General features: G+C 40.5%; 1 protein-coding gene and 1 long non-coding RNA gene across 2 annotated transcripts in view; both read right to left on the reverse strand.

The window, feature by feature from the left end:
- Positions 1 to 9,853, reverse strand: part of LOC140703216 (uncharacterized) — a 31,139-nt gene extending 21,286 nt beyond the window's left edge. Inside the window, exon 1 of the long non-coding RNA XR_012082603.2 lies at positions 9,341 to 9,853. This is a non-coding gene — a long non-coding RNA (uncharacterized LOC140703216). The remainder of the gene's footprint in view (positions 1 to 9,340) is intronic.
- The window catches only part of SLC25A21 (solute carrier family 25 member 21), a 359,073-nt gene extending 348,862 nt beyond the window's left edge, over positions 1 to 10,211 (reverse strand). Inside the window, exon 1 of the mRNA XM_020801990.3 lies at positions 9,866 to 10,211. Coding sequence (XP_020657649.1) covers positions 9,866 to 9,932 — 67 coding nt within the window. The 5' untranslated portion in view covers positions 9,933 to 10,211. The remainder of the gene's footprint in view (positions 1 to 9,865) is intronic.
- Positions 10,212 to 13,537: the final 3,326 nt, after the last annotated feature.

The following is a 13,537-nucleotide window of genomic DNA, read 5'->3' on the forward strand; positions in this document are numbered from 1 at the left end:
CCAGAAGAAGAGGATGGAAAACCACTTCTGAGTATTCTCTGCCTTGAAGAACCTATGGGACACAGTTACTTTTAACAACAACAACAGCCAATGTTTTTATAATTTTCATTGACTGTGTCTGATATTTTTGATTAACAACAACATCCAAACACCACCAAAGGCAAAATATAAATAAAAAAAATAAACCCACCCACATACCACATACACAGCAATATTAGAAACAGCATATACACTGTGCCATTATTGAACAGATATTTGGTTTTGGGTTAAAACCTGTATCTGTTATATAATACCAGTCAGTGTTTTTATAACTTTGATTGACAGGGTCTGGTATTTTTGAATAATAATAACTTAAACAGTTGGAAAAATAAATCACTACATGGACAACACCTTAGAAATACTGATGGAAAGCATGATCATAATTCAACATGGGAATGGCTAAAACTCGGGTCAAAAGAAAGAAAACAAAGGCTTGATTTTTGCTGCACAAGAACAAACACCAATGTGACAAAAGTTAAGATTCAAGGAATTAGTGCTTACAGAAAATGTTGATTCTGCCAAGAAAAAGATGAACCTTTGTCACACCTCATCTGTGAATGTCCAAAGACTGTACAAACATATTACAAAATTAGACATGATAGAGTAGAAAATTAGTATTGTACACTGGTCATTATGCAAAAAATACAACTTGCTAGCCTCCAAAAACCTATGGGAACACTGGGTAGGGAAGGTGTCAGAAAATGACAAAATCAAGATCTTGTCAGATTTCCAATTCCAAACAGACACTGAACACAACACACCAGAGATAGCAGTAATAGAACAAAGAAATGTCTGGATTATTAATAACATTGCAACTTCAGAGGATGCCAGAGTTGAAAATAAAGAATTTGAAAAACCAACAAAATACAGAGATCAGGCAATCAAAACATCTTGCCTCTGGAAGAAACACTCTTCATTGGTCCCCGTAGTCATCAGGTCTTTGGAAACGACATCAAGAAATTTCACACAGTACTATAAGCAGTTTTAGATCTCATAAATCACACTATCAGAGTTACAAAAACAGCAACATTAGGAACAGCACACTTACTGCACCAATATTTAACAGATAATTAGGTTTTTGGTTAAAACTTGTATCTGTTATATAATAGCAGTCAATATTTTTATAATTTTGATTGACTGTGTCTAGCATTTTTGAATAATAATGACAACCCTGTCAGGGTAGAAAATGCTCAGAAATGGTTTACCATTCCCTTCTTCTGGGGGAATTACTTTTAATAGTGGTAGATAAAAAAATACTTAGAAACCAAGGAACAGTAATCTAATCTTTCACAGCATTAGTTAATCAGACAGACTGCAGAAAAAGGTGGATAGCTTTCCGCTAGCACAGGTATTAGACGAGGGCTTTATTGATGTTGTATGGATACAAATCAATTTATTTATTTATTTATTTTTTACACTTTTATACCACACCATAAGGCCTGGGGCCACAATCTAAAAATGCATCTGTACTTGTTTCTGTAGACAGGTACAGAGCTTCAATATTTGTTCTTGTACCAAGATGTCAAACTGTTGGCTCCAGTTCCATCCTGGAATGTCCTGTCTCTGTGTCCTCCTTTCCTTCATTCAACTACAGTAATTAAAATCAAGCAAACAAATGCATCATTGTATATTCAGAAGTCTAGCCCATTGGGCTGAATCCAAACTTAATTAAAATTAGAGCACTGCAGTCTTTGCTGCTTTGAATCTGCAAAAAAATTACAGAAATAATACGGGATAGATGTATCAAAAGCCAGTCTCTTTTAGCTTCACTCCTCTCCACACTCTACCCTATATGTATAATATCTTTCAACTCACCAGCCTACAACTACAACAGTGTATTTCTCTGTTTTCAGCATAAGATGCATTTACAAAGCAATTATGAGAAACCTAAAACTGCAAAGAGACATTTTCACATATAAAAGTGAACTCTTAATATTGCAAGTTACACTGAAAATGAAATGATGAAAAGAACAATAGTGCTGAAAATGTGATTTAAATAACATTCCTAAAGAATTTAAAGACCATGTAAATAATAGATTATTAAACTTAACCGTAGAACGAAACTAAACTTAACTGTAGAACGAAAATAGAGATGTTATGAGGGAAGAATGCAAAAGACTATTCCTGTAATCAAAGCAACAGAAAAGCCTAGATGGATGACCAGGGAACTTCTCAACTTTATTAATTAACAGCAGATATGAAACAAAAATAAAAGGTTACAGAAATAGGATCAAAAATATAAATGCATCTTTTCAATGACTTGCACACAGAGACAAAAAGATTTATTATAATGGGGAAAGAAATAGAAGAGAACAACAAAGGACAGATGGCAAATCTCTTCCATAACATCCAAAAAATCAAAGGGAAATTTCAAGCAAGATCAAACGAGATGACAGACCTGCAGGGGACCTGTCAAGAAATTGGAAAATGAGAAGATGATGGTTTTAGTTGCCTTTGAAACTTAGGCCTGTTGGTTTGTGGTAGGATGGGTAGGCAAGAAGAGAAGGGGATAAATTGTTAATTAAAAGGTTTGGCCTGCTGTGTCTTATCTGGGTGAGAAGAAATTTCCAAGGTCCTGAAAAACTCCTGGCAGAACTCTCTCTTGCTACTAAGCTAATTAGTGAGAACTGGTTTCAGTTAAGAAAAGGGGAGTGGCAGAAGTGAGGTTATTTTAGAGAATGTTACTTCCTTCTGGAAGTTTCAGGGCAACGTAGAGCCGTTTTGTGGAATAACCTCAAAAAGTCTGGAAAGATGGATAATGCATATAAAAATGGCATTGTGACTTTCCTTAGTTTAGCCTAGTTTCTCTGAGAAGAATGCTACCCTCACTGCTCAGAAGAATGTTGTTGTTGTTGTTTAGTCGTTAAGTAGTGTCCGACTCTTCGTGACCCCATTGACCAGAGCATGACAGCCATTCCTGTCTTCCACTGCCTCCTGGAGTTTGATCAAAGTCATGTTAGCAGCTTCAATGACACTGTCCAGCCATCTCATCCTCTGTTGTCCCCTTCTTCTCTTGCCTTCACACTTTCCCAACATCAGGGTCTTTTCCAGGGAGTCTTCTCTTCTCATGAGATGGTCAAAGTATTAGAGCCTCGGCCTCAGGATCCGTCCTTCCAGTGAGCACTCAGGGTTGATTTCCTGCAAAATGGATAGGTTTGTTCTCCTTGCAGTCCAGGGGATTCTCAAGAGTCTCCTCCAGCACCACAATTCAAAAGCATTTATTATTTGGTGGTCAGCGTTCTTAATGGTCCAGCTCTCACTTCCATACATCACTACTGGAAAAACCATAGCTTTGACTATGCAGATCTTTGTCAGAAAGGTGATGTCTTTGCTTTTTAAGATGCTGTCTAGGTTTGTCATCGCTTTCCTCCCAAGAAGGAGGCATCTTTTAATTTTGTGATCTGCAGTGATCATGGAGACCAAGAAAGTAAAATCTGTCACTGCCTCCATATCTTCCCCTTCTATTTGCCAGGAGATGATGGGACCAGTGGCCATGACTTTTTTTTTTTTGATGTTGAGCTTCAGACCACTTTTGGTGCTCTCTTTTTCACCCTCATTAAGATGTTATTTAATTCCTCCTCACTTTTCGCCATCAGAGTGGTATCATCTATATATTGGAGGTTGTTAATCCGTTTTGGGATTCCTCCACTCCTGCCTTTTACATAATGTATTCGGCATATAAGTTAAATAAGCAGGGGACAATATACAGCCTTGTTGTACTCCTTTCCCAATTTTGAACCAATCAGTTGTTCCATATTCAGTTCTAACTGTTGATTCCTGTCCCACATATAGATTTCTCAGGAGATAGATAAGGTGGTCAGGCACTCCCATTTCTTTAAGAACTTGCCATAGTTTGCTGTGGTCCAGACAGTCAAAGGCTTTTGCATAGTCAATGGAGCAGAAGTAGATGTTTTTCTGGAACTCTCTGGCTTTCTCCATAATCCAGCGTATTTTAGCAATTTGGTCTCTAGTTCCTCTGCCCCTTCAAAATCCAGCTTGTATTTCTGGGAGTTCTCGGTCCACATACTGCTGAAGCCTACCTTGTAGGATTTTGAGCATAACCTTGCTAGTGTGAAATAAGTGAAATTGTATGGTAGCTAGAACATTCTTTGGCATTGCCCTTCTTTGGAATTGGGATTTAGACTGATCTTTTGCAATTCTCTGGCCACTGCTGAGTTTTCCAAACTTGCTGGCATATTGAGTGTAGCACCTTAACAGCCTCAACTTTTAAGATATTAAATAGTTCCACTGGAATGGCATCACCTCCACTGGCCTTGTTGTTAGCCATGCTTTCTAAGGCCCACTTGACTTCACTCTCCAGGATGTCTGGCTCAAGGACAGCAACCACACTATCTGTGTTGTCCGGGACTTCCAGATCTTTCTGGTATAATTCCTCTGTGTATTCTCACCACTTTTTCTTGATGTCTTCTGCTCCTGTGAAGTCCCTATCATTTTTGTCCTTTATCATGTTCATCTGTGCACAAAATGTTCCTTTAACATCTCCAATTTTCCTGAACAGATCTCTGGTTTTTCCCTTTCTATTATTTTCCTCTATTTCTTTGCATTGTTCATTTAAGAAGGCCCTCTTGTCTTTTTTTACTATTCTTTGGAAGTCTGCATTTCATTTTCTGTAACTTTCCCTATCTCCCTTGCATTTTGTTTCCCTTCTCTTCTCTGCTATTTGTAACGCCTCATTGGACAGCCACTTTGCTTTCTTGCATTTACTTTTCTTTGGGATGGTTTTTATTGCCTCCTGTACAATGTTACGAGCCTCTATCCAAAGTTCTTCAGGAACTCTGTCCACCAAATCTAGTTTCTTAAATCTGTTCTTCACTTCCACTGTGTATTCATAAGGGAGTTGGTTTAGATTATACCTGACTAGCCCAGTGGTTTTTCCTACTTTCTTCAGTTTAAGCTTGAGTTTTGATATGAGAAGTTGATGATCAGAGCCACAATCAGCTCCAGGTCTTATTTTTGTTGACTGTATAGAGCTTCTCCATTTTTGGCTGCAGAGAACATAATCAATCTAATTTTGGTATTGCCCATCTGGTGATGTCCTCTTCTGTTGTTGGAAAAGAGTATTTGTGATGACCAGTTTCTTCTCTTGACAAAACTCTATTAGCCTTTGCCCTACTTCATTTTGAATTCCAAGGCCAAACTTACTTGTTGTTCCTTTTATCTCCTGAGTCTCTATTTTAGCATTCCAATCCCCTGTAATGAGAAGAACATCTTTCTTTGGTGTCAGTTCTAGAAGGTGTTGTAAGTCTTCATAGAACTGGTCAATTTCAGCCTCTTCAGCATCAGTGGTTGGTGCATTAACTTGGATTCCTGTGATGTTGAAAGGTTTGCTTGGGATTCATATTGAAACCATTCTAGCATTTTTGATATTGCATCCCAGTCCAGCTTTTCCCATTCTTTTGATGACTATGACGGCTACTCCATTTCTTCTACAGGATTCTTGCCCACAGTAGTAGATATGATAATCGTCTGAATTGAATTCACCTATTCCCATCCATTTTAGTTCACTGATGCCCAGGGTGTCAGTGTTTATTCTTGCCATCTCCTGTTTGACCACATCCAGCTTACCAAGGTTACTAAGGTTCATAGGTTCCTATGTATTTTTCCTTCCAGCATCGGACTTTCCTTTCACTTCCAGGCACGTCCGAATCTGAGCATCCTTTCGGCTTTGGCCCAACCACTTCATTAGCTCTGGAGCTACTTGTTGTTGTCCTCCACTTTTCCTCAGTAGCATGTTGGACACCTTCCGACATGAGGGGCTAATATTCCAGCATCATATCTTTTAGCCTTTTGTTTCTGTCCATGGAGTTTTCTTGGCAAAGATACTGGAGTGGCTTGCCAGTTCCAGCTCCAGATGGATCGCGTTTAGTCTCTCCACTATGACCTGTCCATCTTGCCTGCACGGCATAGCCCATACCTTCTCTGAATTACTTCACCACGACAAGGCAGCAATCCATTAAGGGGGCTCAGAATAATAAGTCTGTGTTATACAGATTTACAGAAAAGACTCTGACAGTAGATCATAAAAACCTATCATTATAAAAGAAATGGGTGTAGCACAGCAATGGATTGTTCTGATACAAAACTTATATTCTGGACAAGAGATCATTTTTGGGCAGAATATGAGAAACAGAATGATTTCATGTTGGCAAATATTTCAGACAAAGAAGTATTTTAGAAGGGTGCAAATTTCATCCCCTATTGTTCAGTCTATAAACAGAACATACCAAACAAAAAACTGGATTAGATTCAGATAAGGGTGATGGAAACTGGTGAAACAAATATCAATGATTTATGATATGCAGATGATAATACTGATAGAAAGTTGCAATGACTTGAAGTAACTGAGGAAACTAAACAAAGAAAGCACAATTAGAGTTGAATATGAAGAACATAAAAATAATAACCGTAGAAGAATTATCTAACGTTAATAATGATGAATAAAAAATGTTAAAGGTATTCTGTACAATCATAAATCCAAATGGAGATTAGCCATGATATCAGATGAATACAGGCTTGGAAACACAGCTATGAAGGCATTAGAAAAGGCCCTAAAGTGTAAGGGTATGTCACTCAAGGAGAGTTTTCTAGATACCATGGAACTCCAGAAAGACAAATAAGTTGGTTCTAGATTAAACCAATTCTAAACTCTCCCTGAGATATTTTATTTATTTATTTATTTAAAGTATTTTTATTTCACCTTTCTCCTTTAAAAGGACACAGTGTAGCTAAGCTGAAGACATCATACTTTGGATACAGTATATCATGAGAAGAAAAATTATTGTTGTCATTGGAAAAGACAATAATATTAGGAAAAGCAGCAGGCAGTAGAAACAAAGGAAGACTAAACATGGGATGAATTGACTTAATAAGGAATCTACAGCCTTTAGCATGCAAGACATGAGCAGGCTGCAAATGACAGGACTAGACATGGGCACTTCATATTTGTAATCTTGGGATCTGAGTGAGAAGACTTCCCATCCTGCCTTTGCACCATGGTGGTTGGCTGCATGGGGAGGCAGGGAAGTGCCAGGCAGGCTCATTCCACAACGGGCATGGCAACAAAAATGGAAGAGGGTTGCACCACATGGAGCCCAGTAAGTGGACCTGATTCTGGGGGAAGGAATACAAATATGAAGTGCCCCATGTTTAGATAGAACTTTTGAAGATCAATGGTTCATAGAGTCATCTTACATCAGAACCAACTCAAAGGCACATAACAATTGTGCTATCTTCAATCAACGTCACCATATCTGATGTTGACACTTCCATCCAAGAAAGATGTGTCTGGCAAATTCCATCTTACCAACAACTATTGGACTTCACATCTAAGAGTAACTTTCCTGGCAAAATCCGTCTTGCCAAGAACTTTTGGACTTAACATCTAAAAGTAACTTTCCTGGCAAAATCCACCTTGCTGTGAACTTTTGGACTTTATGTCTTCGCACTGGTACAGCCCAATGAAGTGGTCTTTTGATCCATGAAAGCTCACATATTGTATGATGATTTTAAAGTGGTCTATAAAGGCATTGCCTATTGTATTAGTATATAATTTTGCTTTGACCACACAGCTCCCCTTTTATTTCAACATATCTCACGTCACTCTCTCCCCACCAAGTTTTTGACAAACATAACAAGGGCCTTTCCAATGGCACAATCCATCCTCTTCAGATCAAACTGACATCTTCTCAGCCATGTCTTAACTCATTCTTGCAAGGCAACATCAGGGGATAGCACTCTAGGACATTTGAAAGACACAGGTCAAATCATAGCTCTGTGGAGGGGCATACTGTTTGACTGGCAAAGGCCTCACATCTGGTCCCTGGCATTCTAGTTATAACTCGGGAAGACTTCCTTTCTGAGGTGTTTTATAGGCAGTAATGGGCTATATAGACCTATTGATCTGCCTGGTGTGGTATAAGTCTGTTCATATTCAACACACACTGCTTTTTGAAACTGAGCTTTTTTTATTATGCCTATCTTTGTGGGTGACTGTGACGGCAAATAATACAGAAAAGGCTCTGGGACTGCGATGATCAGATTTGTATTATTTTCTGTTGACTACATAATGTACAAATCAATGAGAATCAGCCTGTCTTTTTTTTTTTTTTGCAGCAAATGTTATTTGCATTGACTCAGATAGTGTGATCACTTGTGATGATAGAGAGGAGTTTATAGCCATTCTATTTCAAACCACTCCACATGGTTACAGCAGCAGTAAGGCAAGGCAGCAGGCCCATTCAGATGGGAAGTTGACTGCCTTTTGAATCCTTCTCCCCAAACCCAGTGCATGGATCTACTTTCCTTCCCCTTTTTCTTTCTTTCTTTCTTTCTTTCTTTCTTTCTTTCTTTCTTTCTTTCTTTCTTTCTTTCTTTCTTTCTTTCTTGGGGGGGGGGAATAGGGCATGTAGGAGACTGAAGGGGAAAAAAGAGTGAGAAGCCAGGAGAAAGCAAGGGGGAAAATGCTAATCAACATTTCTTTGCAACTTGTTAAGACGCTCTGCTATAGCCTTGCCTCTTGCGAATCTGGACCACCACAGCAGAGCTTACCTCAACAAGCTGCAAACAAGGCTGATTGCCTATTTCCTCTTCCCCCCCCCCCGCCTCAATCTCTGCTGACTCTTGTATGATTAGGCTAAACCAAATTCACCCATGGAAACCCAAGTTCGTGGCTTGCCTTCATAAGCTCAGAGTGGTATAGATGTATCAGATGGGCGGGATATAAATCAAATAAATAAATAAATAAATAATAGATCCATGTGCATTTTTCATGTTGTGTACTTCCACCCTTTCTCAGAGGTTTGATATTACAAGCTGCAAGTAACGCAGTTATCTGTAAATAGTTACACTGGAAATAGGAAGGATATAAAAAAAGTTATATCTCAGAAATAATGTAATCCATGGTATCTCATTTTCCTTGGTGTAAGAAATAACAATGCCTGAATACTTTTTCTACTTATTGTTTCTCGCCAATTTAGTGGATTTCTTTGCTGCTCTTCTTAACAGCATTTAGATGATACATTTCAAAGCTAATTCTCAAGTCCGCCCTGGTTATTTTAAAACAAAATCCCTTTTCATCCAATGTCTATTCATTTATCACACATATTAAGTCGGTATTACGCCAGAAGAAATTAAGACAATGCAAAATGCTACATATTACAAATATGAAACGAAGGCTGAAATCACAGACTTTGAATTTAATATTAAACTCCAATGGAAATAGAAATGTAATATAAACACAAAATTAAGATAAGCCGCCGTCTAGGAAGCAGCATATTTTTACCAGAGCAACTGAAGAAGGCAGAAGTCAAAACGTTTTGTTTAAATACTTATTTGCTAGTCACTCTTACAAGTGGATACAAATGTAATACTGTATAAAATATATATCAATGATCCGTTTGCTCCCGCTAGTCAACAGAAACAAACAAACAGGCCAATTGGGAGTTACAAGACTGCAAACAGAAGACGCCAAGTAGGAAGCAAATCAGGACGGATCGTGGAAAACCCCTACCCCGCTTCCTTCAGGTCGGGGTATCCTCGAAGTGGGAAGGGCTAAGGGGAGAGGCTCAGAAGGGAGAGCCTATCGCGTTGAGGAGGCGGGCCCGACTCGCTGGACGGCCAGGACGGAGAGAGGCGGTGGGTGGGTGTGGGTGTGGGTGTTTCACATGCCAGGACAAAACTTTGCACCCAGAGGGGAAAGGAGCGACTATTGACCCGAAGCAAAAGGGAGCAGGGCTGCCACTGAGGCGCGTAGGCTGGGGAGGAGAAGCCGGGGAAGGGGAAGGGGAGGCGGTGAGGGCCGACTTACCCGCGGAGCCACCGGCCAGAATCTGGTGGGACGCCTCGTGCCAAAACCCCGGAGCTTTCCCTGTCATGGTTCCCTGGCGCGCGCGCGAGAGAGAGAGAGCTGCGAAAGGCGAAGACGACGACCGCCCGCGTGGAGTGGGGCACGCGCTTGAGGGGAGGGAGGGAGGGGGCGGCTTGGTTCTTGATGCGGGAGGAGGAGGAGGAGCGACGCGACTCCCGAACGTGAGGGCGGGCCGGAGTTGGAGGAGCGCCGCCTTTTCGTGTGTGAAGGAAGAAAGTCTGAGGCGGCCGAAGCGTTCTCCCGGCTTGGAAATAGCGACTGGGCGGGAAAAGGAAGTGGGGGGGGGGGGGAGGCCAAGAACACGGTGATCGGAAGGTATAATGTCCCCTACCCTTCTCTTTTATGGCTCATCGGACCGCTCGTTGCTGCTTCTGACCTTTAAACGGCAAAATTGGGACCCGAGCCAGAAACGCTCCAAATGGCCTTGCCGGGAGGGAATCCCCGCGGCCGCCAAGGCCGGGTTCCAGAGGGCCAAGATGCCCATGTGGAGGCGTGAGGCGACTATCCCTTTTGGGGTTCTTGCTGCACGACCTCAGTACAGGTCCATTTTTGTTCAGAAAGGAGACGACAACCCAGAAGGATCCACATACACTCAAATGAAGCCTCTGCTGGCACCATCCTACATGATTCTCACGGGGGACTGAGGGCTGTTCTACATTTTTTTAAAAAAAATCTAAGCTATGTTCGTGGTGGCAAGAAATAGAATACAGGTTCATTCGTTGCTCAGCACACTATAAAAGAGGAGAAGGGCTCCTTGCTTCCTTTCCCTCCAGTCTTTGGGAGTGCTCTGCTTGCAGTAAAAAAAGCACCATTTGGTGCAGCAAAGGCATGGAGGAAAAACTGTTCCCTCTAAGAACTGCCTGGCATATATTCAGCAACTGTTATGATTGCATTCATTGTAATTAGAGACGAAACGCCAAAATGGTGAATCAGTTTGTCAATCCGTTGAGTTTTTTGACAAGGCAGGTGGCCGAAAAGCTATTGGGTGAGTCGTTAGGCAGAGAGCACAAACTAGGCCACCGGAACAAACCTGGAGTTTAAGAACATTGCCCTTAAAAGCTCAGAACTTGTTTGATTTGTCTGTATGTGATATCAGAACAATTAGCAGTGTAGAAATAGAAACTGATCAAGCATATAAGCGACTAGTCAGAGCCATATGCTGAATGCATGTCAGTAATTCTGCAAAAGCTAGATAGAACACTAATAACTGAAGAATGACTAAGATCTCTAGCAAACTGGGCCCCACAAGTGAATCAGCAGAAGTGCTTGTCAGAGAAAAACAGCTCAGAGATGAACTCTTGATTATTGCTTCACTTGAATACAGAAGTTGAGTTAATCATCAGTTATCAAAACAGTTCAGCATTTCTTGTCAGGGTGGTACCTTGCCATACACATTCTGATCTAGGAGGAGACAATTATCTTTTAAAGCAGAAAAAAGATCCTTTTGCGACACATGCTGTTCACAGCAATGGCATTCTGCCAGTATCTTGATGACCAAAATACTACTGGTGTTACTGTAAAGTTTGTGTAATTTGTTACAGATAGTGGAGACTGCTGGTGTGCACCTTAACCCAGAAATATAGTACCACCTCAACTGGTGGTACCAAGTTGCACAGACACAAATAGGATTCTAGCCAATGTCTCAATAACATAAACCCTTTAAAAATGATCCTATATAAGTAATTAATTTACTTCTTATTTAGGCATTTAAAATGTTTTACCTCGTGTTTCTCTTTTAAAAGAACCCAAGGTGGCTTATATCATTAAGAGACAACATTTAAAGCTAAAAACAATACAAATACTAAAAAGGATCAAACAAATACCACTCTGAGAAATGGTAAACACAGACAATGCTTTAAAAAATTCAAAACAGTAAGACATAAACCATTTAAAAATTTCATTTAAGCAACCAGGTACTGAGGGAAAGCTTGCCTGAAGATAAAAGTCTTTGGCTGCTTTCAGAAGGACAGCAAAGATGGGATCAGTCTAGTCTCCTGTGAGGGAGAGTTCCAAAGCCTGGAACAAGCAACAGAGAAAGCCCTTTCCCATGTTCCCACCAAACACACTTGTGAAGGTGGTGGAACCGAGAGAAAGGCCTCTCCTGATGATCTTAACACACAATCAGGCTCATGAGAGATGTGGTCTGAGACAGCTTGGATCCAAGGCATTTAGGGCTTTATAAGTTAGAACCATCACTTTGAATTGTGCCTGGATATAGATCAGCAGCCAATGAAGGTGCTGTAATGGGGGTTATACGAACCCAGTAATCATCCCCAGTTAGAAATCTGACTGCCATATATTGCATCTGCTGGAGTTTCCAAACAGGCAGCCTCTCACCCCAAGGGTGTTACAACAATTCAGCAGGGATGTTACTAAAGCATGTGCTACCACAGCCAGATTAGCCCTCTCCAGGACTATTTTCAATTGTACAAATACACTCTGGCCACCACCAAAACTTGGACATCCAGGCACTGAGACAAATCCAGGAGTATCCCAAAGCTTCACACGTGTATTTTCAGACAGAGTGTGACCCCATTCTTCACAGGCTGCATCCCTATTCTTTGATCAGCGTTTTGCTGACCAGGAGTATCTCTGTCTTGTGTGGATTAAGTTTCAGTTCATTCATCCTCATCCAATCCATTACTGATACCAGACACTGATCTAGAGCTGGCACAGCTTCCTTGGATTTAGCTGGCAAAGAGAGGAAGAGTTTGTTGTCATCCACATATTGGTGACACCAAATCCCAAAACTCTGAACAACCTCTCCCAGTGGTTTCATGTAAATTTTAAATAAAACAGGAGTCTTTGAGTTAGATTACACTAACTCTGATCGCATTGATTGTGAAACACTATTATTGTGTGGATCTTGAAAGACTAAAAGAAGTGGGTTTACCACAGGATTTGATTTTCTTGATGTACAATCTATAGTCTGAGCAAGAGGACAGTGACAGAATATAGATGAACAGAATGGTTTGGAAAAATGTAAGATGGATTTCAAGCTACAGTATATCACGGAAGTGACTACACCCCCCTCACATTTCATAAATATTTTAGTATATCTTTTCATGTGACAACACTGAAGAACAGACCCTTGGCTACAGTGTAAAGCAGTGAGTATACAGTTTGTATAACAGTGTAAATGTGATGTCCCCTCAAAATAATTTATTTTATTTATTTATTTATTTAATTTATATGCCGCCCACTCTACCCAGAGGTCTCTGAGCGGCTCACAACAATTAAAATTCAATACAATAAAATGATTAAAATACAATTAAAATACAATTAAAATTGCCATCATCAGGACCCACAGTTGTTATTTCAATTAAAAGCCTTCTGGAACAGGAAGGTTTTGACCTGGCGCCGAAATGTCATCAACGTTGGCGCCAGACGAATTTCAGTTGGGAGGGCGTTCCATAGTCTAGGGGCAGTTGCCGAGAAGACCCTTTGTCTACAAGCCATCCCTCTTACCTCTCTGGGGGATGGCTCTTTCAAAAGGGCCCCCTGGCTAGATCTTAACTGCCGGGTAGGCTCATATGGAAGGAGGCGGTCCTTCAAGTATCCAGGGCCCAAGCCGTTTAGGGCTTTATATGTCAAAACATGCACTTTGAATTG

The sequence above is a fragment of the Pogona vitticeps genome, chromosome 1, assembly GCF_051106095.1.
Source record: "Pogona vitticeps strain Pit_001003342236 chromosome 1, PviZW2.1, whole genome shotgun sequence".
Classification (NCBI taxonomy): Eukaryota; Metazoa; Chordata; class Lepidosauria; order Squamata; family Agamidae; genus Pogona; species Pogona vitticeps.